This window comes from Chinchilla lanigera, unplaced genomic scaffold (genome assembly GCF_000276665.1).
Source record: "Chinchilla lanigera isolate Chin_1 unplaced genomic scaffold, ChiLan1.0 scaffold00028, whole genome shotgun sequence".
Taxonomy (NCBI): Eukaryota; Metazoa; Chordata; class Mammalia; order Rodentia; family Chinchillidae; genus Chinchilla; species Chinchilla lanigera.
The window spans coordinates 15,254,286-15,265,848 of record NW_004955429.1 but is presented as its reverse complement, the minus strand read 5'-3'; the positions used below and the strand labels follow the sequence as shown (position 1 = coordinate 15,265,848).

At 57.8% G+C, this 11,563-nt stretch overlaps 1 protein-coding gene across 1 annotated transcript; it reads left to right on the top strand.

Moving 5' to 3' along the window:
• The first annotated feature begins 3,917 nt into the window (after nucleotides 1-3,917).
• Nucleotides 3,918-6,891, top strand: LOC102022000. Its single transcript, XM_005387257.1, has 5 exons — nucleotides 3,918-4,191; nucleotides 4,796-4,891; nucleotides 5,227-5,391; nucleotides 5,647-5,723; nucleotides 6,078-6,891. The coding sequence occupies exons 1-5, from the start codon at nucleotides 3,918-3,920 to the stop codon at nucleotides 6,546-6,548; spliced, it is 1,083 nt and encodes a 360-aa protein (XP_005387314.1). The 3' UTR covers nucleotides 6,549-6,891.
• Nucleotides 6,892-11,563: the final 4,672 nt, after the last annotated feature.

The window sequence follows — 11,563 nt, the reverse complement described above, 5'->3', positions numbered from 1 at the left end:
TGGCAGGCCGCCTTGGGTTCGCTCAGTCCAAGCTGCAGCGGGTGGTGGTGTAAACGCCCCACCACGTCCTCGTCACAGCTGCCGCGTGGGGTCCCCAGCAGGGGTTCGGGAGCCAGGCATGCAGTTCGCTCTCGCAAAGCTCAGCCTGATGCTGCAGAACACGGCCTGGAAAGCAAGCTGAGAGAAAGACAAAAATGACAAGCGTGCCGGGCGTGCTGGCGCATGCCTGGAGTCCCAGCACTCGGGAGGCTGAGGCTAGAGAATCAAGATGAATTTAAGGCCAAAACATCTCATAAGCCAGAGACGAACACCCGCCGAGACAATGGCTCTCTGGGTCTCACTGCTGTGTGACCCATGCAGAGGGACATGATTCTGCCTCAGAGCACGGCTGTAACTGCACACAAGTTTCATATGGAGCCTTTTAAAGATCACTTGTTCAAAGTATAATTTTAATCACCATCACGATGTTTTATTTAGCCTTTTGAGTGTTTTCTAGAGGAGTGCTTAATTTCTAAATGTGAAGATGTTTGGTTATGTTGTTTGTTTGTTTGTTTGCTTGCTTGTGACAGACAGGCTGTTACTATGTAGTCCAGGCTGGCTTTGAAGTCACAGCGATCCTCCTGCCTCAGCTTTCCAAGTGCTGGGATTACAGGCGTGCACTACCAGGCTTGGCTTTTTTGGTTATCTTTTTATTACTTGCAACTTAATTGTATCATGATCTGAGGCCTATCTCCCTGGGTGGGGGAAAGTGAGACTTGAACTCAGAACTGTCCGGCTCCAGGGAAAGACCCTGCTGTTGCAGTTGTGCCTGGTTCTCCTCACAAGTCCGCTGGATCCATTCTACAGAACAAAACAGCCGGAAGTGCCGTCTGCAATGGACAGAGAGCTGCTTGCTGCACCCTGACATTGCTTGCACTCCCACAAGGGGAGGCTCACTACCAGCCTTTCCGCAGTGAGCAGCCTCAGTGTATGGGAAGCCCTGCACCTTGGGAAAAATTTATCACCTGCAAGTTTTCGGTTCTTGCCGGGCGGCGTGGTACACACCTCTAATCCCCACACTTAGGAGGCTGAGGCAGGAGGATCCTTGCGAGTTTGAGGCCAGCCTGGGCTACAAAGTGAGCTCAAGGCCAGCCTGAACTGCGTAGTGAGACCCTGTCTCAAAAAGACAAAAAAAAAAAAGTTTTTGGACCTTATCATGGGTCCTGAGGCCCACACATTTTTCTTCACATAAAATAGCAGTTTAATATCATAGCAACTTTTTTTTTAGGCATGATGCATTTATCACAGTGTCTTAGGCTTTTTTTGATGTATTATCTCATTTAGTATTTGAAATTAACTATTACTCTCTTCCCTGGGACAAAGACAGGAAGTTCTCAATTTACAACGGATTGTGTTCCTAAAATTCCTCTGTGAGGCCGTTGTTTGGCTGAGGGAACTGCTTTCCCATATAAACAAGGTTATAAATGGCTCTGCGCAGGGAGCCCTCCGGCCTGGCTGACCCATCTGCCCGCCCAGCGACACACGGGTGTGACAGTGAAGACCCACAGCGCAGTGGGGCTTGGTCACAGACACTCAACAATGCAGGGCTAGCAGGAGGCGGGCCGGGGCCGGCTGTTTGTTCTCTGTGCCGCTGCCCGAGGAAGTGCCGGCTGAGAGACAGCAGCCAACATTGCAGCCAGCTGGGGATGCTGGGGATGGCATCAGAGCTGGCTTTGGGTTTAATTTTTGTTTTGTTTTGCTGTTGTTTGTTTGTATTTATTTATTTATTTATTTATTTAGAGACCGGGTCTTCCTGATGTAGTTCAGGCTGGCCTTGAATTCATGGCCATCCTCCTGCCTCAGCCTCCCAAGTGCTGGGATTACAGGCCTGTGCCACCACTCCCAGCTCTGGAACGAGACACAGTGGCCCAAAATATTCCCCAAAGGCTGCTCCCTGGGGTGAGGTTGGGGCAAAGATTCAGAGGACTCTATCCACAGCTTTTGCCATTTCCTGCCCGGGGTAGGGAGCCAGCTACTGATCTCTCTGAGGGTCCACACTGGAAAGTGGAAATACCAAGGTCCTTCCAGGGTGGGGAGGATTTAAAGGGACTGTGTGTGTGAAGTAAGCAAAGGGTGCAGCATCTGGCACATAATAGGTGCTCAGTAAATGGTGACTGGGATTGTTAAAAATAATATAAGTTTGGCCAGGTCCCTGCCCAGGGAAAAAAAGGTGGAAAGGAAGAGCCCCAGTGCTCGGGGTATGGCAGAGGGTCCCAGGTCCGGCCAGGCAGCAAGCAGGCAGTAGTCATGGACAACGGGCCACAGAGTCTCAAAGGCTCGCGGAGCTCAACATTGTGTGGCTCTTTCACAGTTACATGAGTGAGACTCGGCTGGTCTATCTGGGGGTGGTGAGTCTGGTGGCAGCTGTTTTCCCTTTCGGAAGAGGGCCACATACACAGCGTCTTGGGTCATCCTGGGCCCTTGGCTCATCCCTCTGCAAAGGACCTTTGGGACTAGACAGGGGCTGCTGCTATATCCTTATCATTGCCTGCACCAGCTACAGAGGACCTGCCACCCCCACATCCCTGTGACCACCCAGCTGCCCATGCGGCCATCCTGTGATCGCCGGGAAGGACGGATACTCCTGGGCTGGCGCTGGGTTGCTGAGCTTGCGTCTCCAGGCCCAGTCCCCAGCTCGTCTGAACACCCCCACCCCGCAGGACGCCCAGCTGAGCTTCAGCCCAGAGCTCCGATGTCATCATTGTCCCCCTCTTTCCTGCTTCCTGATTTTAAGCAAGGGACATAGGCCCTCTGGGTTTCGCTTTTGCCGCCAGGAGCTGGGCACGGAATCTCACAAGCTGCGTGAGCTTATTTTGAGAGTCAACAATAACTTCCACGAAGTGCCCGGTCCAGAGCCTGGCAGATAAAAGCCACTCAATAAATGGGAGTTGCTGTTAGCATTCAAGATTGGGGCAGCCGGGTGTGGTGGCGCACACCTGGAATCCCAGCACTTGGGAGGCTGAAGCAGGTTGGGAGTTCAAGACCAGCCTGGGCTACAAAAAGTGAGCTCAAAGCCAGCCTGAACTGCATACTAAGACTCTGTCTCAAAAAAAAAAGACAATGAAAAAAAAAAAGTACGGGGCAGAGGACCCGGCTAGTGCTGGCAAAGAGAATACACAGATGCTTCCTGGGCAGGGCAGCACCTTCCAGGAGGTGGACACAACCTGTCGCTTCAGGTCTGCGCCCCTCTCTTCTTTCTCCCTCCACCGCCCCCTTTCCACTCTGCAGAGCCATCTGCCTGCCACGGCTGGCTCACCCTGGGTTCAAGTCCTGCGGTGTAGTGCTGAGAAATTCGCACACCCTCTCTGAACCTGAGGTCCTCCTTCTAACCAGGAAGAGAACGGTGACACCTTTCATTTATTCAAGGAGTCTGGGTCTGGGCCCTGGGTGGGGGCCCGGCTGCTGCGGTCCCCACCCTCCAGCACCCCAGGTGTGTATGTAATGCTTCTAAAATCCAGGACACAGACGTCCTTCCCTTGTTTGTCGGGAGCAGGACCTTTGTTCAGATGAAATCTTAAACAAGACAAAGGCATAAAAGCCAGATCGAAGGGGTGGCTGGGCGGGGGCCCCCCGCGGCCGGCCCGGGGGATCCCAGGGTCGACAGGTGGCTGAGCCAGCAGAGCCTCGGCACACGGCAGGCTTCAGGGAATCTTCCTCTCCTCCTCCTCCTCCCCTCCTTGCAGACGAGAGTAGGGTGCGAGGCACACGACCCTTCCCGTGTCTCGGCCAAGGGCATCCAGGGCTGGGAGTCTGGGGTGCCGCGCGGTGGAGACGTGCGCGCGCCCGCGCTGGTGCTGCAAGCCAGCTCGCCCCCGCCGCCCGCCGATTATCTGATGGGCCGCTTCCTTCATCGGCGCTAATATCCCTGTAGCGAAACAATGGGAGGGTTTCCTATCGGGTCCAAAGAGGACGTGAACAGCTCGCGGCTAAGAGCAGAGGATGCTCCAATAGGGCAATGGGAAGCGCCTGAGTCACTGAGGGCCTCTTTGATTCCCAGGGCCCCATCACTGAAGAGGAAAAAAGGAGAGAGTGGCTCATTAACGGTCCCAGCCAGGGGTCAGGGAGGACGACCTGTCACGTGGAACCTCCCCGAGGACCTGGAGCCGGTGGGTCCCCAGCAGCGCTCTGGGACTGCGGCCGCCACATGGTCAGGTAAAAGCCTCTTCGGGGAGGGACGCTCGGGTGTCCCGTGCACACACCGCGGCCGCTGCTGCGCAGCCCGGGACAGGGCTGCCCCACCCCCACCCCACCTGCCTGCCGCTCGGATTTTCTGCAGGAAAACGGGACCTTCGTGCACCCAAAGAGTCGCCTTGGCTGCTTCTGACCCAGTGTCCCTGGACAGGGAACCTCTTTTCCCTTGTCCAGGACTGTGTTAGGCCAGGCCGGGGTGCGGCTCCGGAGTGGGCGCCTGCCTGGAAGAGCGGGGCCCTGGTTCCATCCTGGTTCTGGCTGGCGCATTGTCCTGCAAAGGTCAGCTCCGAGCACGCCTGAAGGAAGAATGATCATTAACTCCCAGGCAGTGCGAGCTCCTAACATTCCTGGAGTTAATCGTCTATCCAAGGCCGCTGCAGCCCTGGGTATCGGTCTCAGAAACTCAGTGGTGAGGCCTCTCGCCTGCCGTCAGGGAGCTGCCCAAGGGGACCGGGCCCCAAGTCTTGTTTTGGGGTCAGAAGCCAGCGTCACGAATGAGCGACTCTCCTAATAGTCCTTCTTGGCTGGTGCGGGCAGACTGTGTCCAGTCAGCCTTCGGGGTGAGACAGAGCGCTGACCCGGTCTGGACCACATCGGCCGGTTCTGGGAGTCATCCGCCTGCATGCTGGTGAGTGGGCCGGCAGCGTTTCAGGACATGCTGGTAAGTGCCAAAGACGCTTGCTCAGCCCGTGCCACAAGGGAGCCTCCCCTAGGAAGTGCGTTCTCGGTGAGGAATGCAGATCTCCGGGCCGCAGGGGCTCTGCTCAGCCGCCAGCCGCAAGCCCAGAACAATGCTGAGCTGGGCTCGGCCCAGGTGTGTGCGTGGGGACCTCTTCCTGTAGCCTCCTAGGCTGGGGCCGGGCCCAGCGGGCTGGCTGCGTTTATTGTCCATTGTCCTGGCTGGGACAGGAAGCACTTTCTGTTCCCAATTGCTTGGCTGGATTAATTTACAGTGCAGAGCTGGAAACCACGGCCACACCTGTTTTTCCCTTCCAGAGACCAGCTTCCCGGCGGGGGTTCAGGAGGCAGGGACACTGCCTCCCCGGGGCCCCGCCACACGCCTCTGGGCACCTCCCCAGGGGCACCGGGCCGGGCTCTGGGAGGCCCTGCCGGTTTGCTCGGCCCATGGTACCTCTGAGCCAGCCCAGCCAACCGGGAAAGGTTAGTCCATGGGGTACCCTCCACATCAGTCAGCGACCAGCAGTGACGATAAAACCTCAGCGATGGCATCTTCTCCTGTATGGTACTGGGGGCCCGCTGTCCATGCCCACTTCCTATTCGGTTAGGGGACACACCCAGGTGGTTTCATTTATTGGGTGTTGTCCCCTTTTTAAAAATTGTTTACTCTGAGACAAGGTCTCATGAAGTCATTGTGTTTGCCAGGCTGGCCTTGAACTTGTGATCCTCTTGCCTCAGCCTCTCAGGGCACTGGGATTAGAAGAGTGCACGCCGCCTCCTGCCCCCACCGCCAGGCTGGGAGTCCCAATTTACAGGTGGGGAAACAGGCTGAGAGGGAACTGGTTGCACAGGTCACCCGCAGAGGGTCTGTCCAGGACCCTGATTCTCAGACTCCAATGTCCCCAAGGACCAGGCAAGCGTGGAGCCAGTGAGGCTGGGGTGTGGGGTGAGAAGGGCGAGGGGGGGCACTGTGCCTGTCCAGAGCTGCTGCCCGGCCCGGCCTGTGTGGCCCGGGGGCTCACACTCTCACATGCAATCGCCCGAGTTTCCCTGTTCTCAACTTGAACACCTGGCACAGCCGTGTGCAGCTATCCGGGACCCACTTGGGGCCTCGGCCCTGCTCCGCTGTGCTGATGCTAACGGTGAGCACCTGCTGTGTGCGTCGTCAGGTCCTCTGTACGCCCCATGCACAGAGAAGGAAATCAAGGCGCCTGAGGGCAGGCGGCCCGGCCCCGCCCAGCTCCCGCCAAGCCTGCTGGTTCTGCCTTGTGTCGTGTACACCACTGATCTACAGGAAGAGACAGAGAAATACGTGCAGAGGGCAGAGGGTGCTGTGCTACCTCCAGGCCTGCCTCGTATTCACAGACGGCACCGAAAAGTCACCCGACCCCGCGCTGCCCACTAGCTGGCTCTTCTCTAGCCACTCCGAGTGCTGTGGGTGCCCCAAGCTAGCTCTGCTGTCCCTGCCCACCTGCCCCCGGCCCCTGCCACCCCTGCACACCGTGAGGAGGCTGTGGCCGCTCTGCCGAGCTGCATCCTCCCCAAGGCAGGGTGGGCGCGTTATCACGCAGCCCCGATCCAGGCTCGCCCGCCGCTGTCCCCTGAGTGACAGGGCTGCCCTTTGTGGTGGGGGAGATTAGAGGTGGGCTGGAGGCTGTGCGGCCCTCGCCGGGATGACAGGAGACGTCAGCCTGTGCGCTGCGGAGCCTGGAGCGAGCGGAGGCCTGACAGCCCTGGAGGGAATCCAAGGGGGGACGGTGCCCGCGCACAAAGGCCCGGCCTGTCTCACACCTGCGGGGACAGCGCAGCCCAGGGCCCGGAGCGGCGGGGCCGAGGGGGGATGAATAATTCTCCCTGAAAGAAGCATGTCACCAGGAGATAGCTCAGCCAGACACTTCAAATAAAGGCAAGCAGCCGCGGTGACAGGGGACATTCTTTGCCACCGATGTGCTGCTGGGACCTAAGTGCTGAGATGTCGTGAAAGAAAAGCGCCTTGAACCCTTTATAGTTATTTTTATTAAAAAATAATATTGAGACAGAGAGAGGGGGGAGGGGAAGATACCACCACAGACACAGGCCTGAGCCCCAGCGCCCGGGGGCCAGGTAGGAGCCCTGCTCGCTGTCGAACTGTGCTGCCGGGACAGGTGGACCCCTGGCTCCCACTCTTCCGCCTTGGGGCCTGTGGCTCCCAGACCCCCACGTGGGCACCCTCCCCACCTGCCCACTGTGCCTCGTCCCACCTGGGCCTCGTCCTCCTCTCAGTGTCTGTCCCATCCCATGCCACAGCCCCCAACAGTGTCCTGTCCATGGTGGCCACTCCCTGTCACCGGATGAAGATATTTACAGTGGCTTTTTCGATGAGGCCGTAAGCCTACAAATATTAGTATGCTAGTTTTTAAAAATGGCCCGTTAGCCAGATGTGGTGGCTCATGCCAGTAATCTCAGCACAGGAGGCTGAGGCAGGAGGATAGCCAGGAGTTCAAGGCCAGCCTGGACTAGGTAGCGAGACCAGTCTCAAAAACAAACAAATCAGGCTGGCAATATATCTCGGTGGCACAGCGCCTGCCTGGCAAGTACAAGGTCCTGAGTTCGATTCCCTGTACCAAAAAACAAACAAACCCCCAAAATATCCCTTTTAATGTCCATTCACAGAAGGAAAAAATAAGTGATAATGGATTCAAACACAAAAGCACTCGTCGGCCTTTCAGAAGATGAGGCCGATCTACACACGTCCTCGTGGGTGGAGGTCACAGCATTGAGTGTGATAGTTGTAGCATGGCACGTGTGTGTACACATGTACGTGTTGTCTTAGTCTACGCTGCATTGCTATAACGAAACACCCACATGGGTGATTTGTGAAGCTGAGAGCTTTGTCTGTCTTATCTTTTGGAGGCTGCAGATCCAAGCAGCATGTGGCTGGCTCTGGCGAGGGTCTCCCAGCCACATCATGCCACGGCAGGTGGCATTGGGAGGCTGTGGATGCAGCGGGAGAGCATGCATGTGAGATAGGAAACCAGGGACCTGGCCAGGCTGGTAGCCTTATTTTTTTTTCTTCAGTACGAAGGATCGGACCTGGAGTCTTGCACTGAGCTGCATCCCAGCTGTCCTATAATTTTCACTTTTTATTTTGATACAGGGTCTCACTAAGTTAAATTGCCCAAGCTGGGCTCGAACTTGCAATCCTTGTGCCTCAGCCTGCCAGAGTGCCAGGACACAGAGGGCCAAGCCTCCAACACTAGGGGGAGACCCAGCCAAACCGTAGCATCCACAGAGCCCTGGGAAAAGGCCAGAGGATCCCCAAGAGCATGAGTGATGAGCCCTTCTGAAGAGCCAGGACGGGGGCCCAGGGCCGCTGAGGAGCCACCACTTTGCATTTTACTTGGTTCGGTATTGTGTTATTCTTTTATGCCGAGCATATATCGCTTTTGTAAGTTAACACTGCATTCGCTTCATCTGTGTGGCTTAGCAGGGAGGGAGCGTTTTCCTGCCTGTGCTCCAGGAGGGCTTCGGCAGGAGACGAGAGGGAAGTCAGTCAAAAGGTGGTGGCCACAGCTCAGGTGGCCAAGGGAGGGGGATGGCGAGGGCAGGCCCAGCACAGGCCTCGGCCGCCAGCAGCTGCCCAAGGATGGCGGGAGCTGTGCCAGGCTCTGCCACGCAGGCCCGTGCATGTGCCACACTAGCCAGGGCAGGGTTTCGGGTGAGTGGCACAAGGGTCCCCAAGCCTGCGTGCTGGAACCTTTACCCCCCCCCCCGTTCACCTTAATGGCATTTGGACGAGGATTCTGAGGTGCCAGGATGAGAGGAAGTGTGAGGTGCAGCCCCTGGTGGCACTGGTGGCTTCCTGGGAGGAGGACAGGCCCAAGGCAGGGCACTTGTCTGCGTCCTCACATTGTGGCCCACACTCGGGCCAGGCGAACCTCCCTTTCTAGTACACCGCCGTCTGTGTGTTCCGTTACAGACCGGAAATGGCCGAGACGCATCCCCTCCCCACACCCGCGCTGCACGGGAGGCCGTGGCCAGGCGGCGTTGTCCCAGCAGAGCCCCCAGGCAACGCTGCCCCTCTGGCCCACAGCAACTCCTCTTTCTCCATCTCTACTGCGGTTTTCTCTCTTCTCTTGAATCCAAGAACTATGTTCAGCTAAGCCCCGTCCTTGGTCCCGGAAACTTCCTCTGGCTACGTGTGGGTAGGTGCCTGCCAGCATTACTCAGCAACAGTTCTCGGTGTGTGTGTGCGCGTGTGCATGTGTGTGTCCAAGCATGGGTATGAGCATGTGTATATAGATGTGTGCACGTGGGTGTGCGTGTGTGTGCGCATGTCTCTACAGACACCTCCCTTGGTGTGATTTTTGGTTTGCTTTGGTTCGTGGTACTGAAGCGGAACTTCTAAGCTGCACCCCCAGCCCATGACCCCTGACTTTTTAAAAGAAAGAACCAGTATGTCAGTGTTTTTCCTTCTGATGCCAGGTTGGGTCCAGTATCTGTCTCTTAACACCAAAAAAGAAAAGGAAGTGTCCTGACTGGTGGAATCGGTGTTACCTTGGTACTGGTGAAACCCATGCCCAAGTGCGTCTTTTCTGCTGGTGGCCGGCAGAGGCGGCAGCGCCTACACAGATCCACATAAGACCCCGATGTCCCTGACACCATGGACGTCCGCAGGAGCCCTGGTGCTGTGGCCTCAGATTCCACCCAGAGCTCGCCCCGGGATCTCCCCAGGATGCCCGCTCCGAGGAACCCTGTCGCCTGTGACTCCGCCTGGGCTCTCGTCCTTGTCCTCGCCCATCCCCCCATCCCGCCCTCCCGCCGTCCCCCTCTCCACACTGACCTGCAGGTGGCCTCGGCCCCTGTGAGACACCTGTGGACACGGCAGGCTTCATCAAAGTTTCAGGGCAGTTGAGGCAACAGTGCCGCACCCCTGAATGGGGCAGGGGGTCCCTCGGGTGAAGGGCTCGGTCGTTGTGCTCAGGAGCCCCACGCTGCCCTCCGCAGCTTTGCCAGCACCCTCCCCCTCTGCCTGCTCTCTGCCCCCAAGTCACAGCCGGCTGCTCCCTAAGGCTTGATGGCTGTTACTGGAAGGTGCTTCCCAGGGAAGAGGGCCGCTCCGCGCAGGACCAGCAGCCCTGAGCTCAGCCGGGCTGGGTCTCCTCCCACTTTCTCTGCTCACACAACACTTTGGGGAAAGAATGAGGCTCCTGAAGCCAGAAACCAGCCCAATTTGCTGCGGAGGGGAAACAGAAGCCTGGACCTGTGATCCGAGGGGGCAAGCTGTCACCAGCCTTAGGCTGACCGAATCCGGTGACGTCCTCTGTGATGTCTCCTCACGAGACTAGCAGAGGACACAAAGTGGTGGGGTCACAGCTCATACCCAGGAGCGTCCTCCTTAAGATCTGGAGCAACCTCCTCCCTCCAGCAGCAGTGCTGTGAAGGGTGCTCGCCTTGAAGAAACAAGGTTGGGAGCCAAACGTAGTGCTGTCATCTCCACGCTCAGGCGGCTGAGGCAGGAGGATCCCCATGAGTTTGAGGCAGCCTGGGCTACACAGTGAGTTCAAGTGTAGCCTGAACTACATATGGATACCCTGTCTCCAAGAAATAAGAAAGTTGGAAATCAGAGTCATTGTAGAAGAAAGGGCTGCTCCACCTGAACCTGACCTGGGGCCCTCAAGCCCAAGTGCGACAGCAGATGTGAGGCTGGGGAGCAGTCTATAGCGCTCCAGGGACTCTGAGGCTATCCTGGATGCCTTTGCACCCCACCCTCACCCCACCGGCCACTGCAGGGCGATGTGGGGTCACCTTCGGGCAGGGCAATAGCTCCTCACCGGCACAGTCCTTGGCAGGCCCTCTTCCCATCTCTCGTGTCCTCTGCAGCCAGCTGCCGGCTGCAGTGACCCCCGTGTCCCTGCAGCGCTTCCATGCGGGGTGGGGGCGGGGGCTCACCTCCCCCTGGGTCCCAGCGTCAAGGTCACTGCCAAAGACAACCCCCTGCCGGAGGTCCCGGGTAGCTGTGTCACCTCCCTGAGCCTCTTTCCTGCTCGCGCTGTTGTGACACTGCTGTTGCAGCGTGAGCGTGGACAGTCCCCAGAACGTCACCATCCCTGGCTTCTGTTGCTGCCCTCGGAGCAGCGCTTGGGAAGCAGGGGCAGGCGGCTCAGGCGGGCGCAGATGACACCGAACCTCCAGGAGCGGCGTGGGTGAGCAGTTGGCACAGATCTGCTGCCCACTCCAAGCTCCCGGAGCCCAGGAAGGGCTTTTCTTTGTTCTGCTGAGTCGGTAACGCCCTCCCTGCCCAAGGGGCATCTGGGGCAGCAGCGTGGCCCTCCTGGCCCCTCCCCAGCCCCGGAATCTGCGTCCTCACCAGGCTTCCGTGAGCCTCTGAGCAGCGCTGGGGACTGTGGCAGCCAGGACCTCTGCCCTTCAAGAGAACCCCGACCCTCGGGCTTTGTTATGTGGGAGCTGCCCTTGGCCACTGCTGCCCTGATTCACTGTCCTCTGGGGTTTCCCTAGCAGGGGTCCCCAGTGCCTTCAACGTGACCCGCAGTGGGTTTCAATCCCGGTCTCTCTGCTCACTGTCACATCACAAGGATTTAGGACCATGCCGCCAGCTGCCCTGAGTAGCACACTCTTCTTTCTCTTCTTCTTCTTCTGTTTACATATATATATA

Coding starts and splice junctions, on each gene's coding strand:
- LOC102022000 (XM_005387257.1), top strand. CDS start 3,918: ATGGGAGGGTTTCCTATCGGGTCCAAAGAGGACGTGAACAGCTCGCGG. Junction 5,392..5,646: donor AGCCCAGCCAACCGGGAAAG/GTTAGTCCATGG, acceptor CTCTTGCCTCAG/CCTCTCAGGGCACTGGGATT. Junction 5,724..6,077: donor CTGGGAGTCCCAATTTACAG/GTGGGGAAACAG, acceptor GTGCGTCGTCAG/GTCCTCTGTACGCCCCATGC.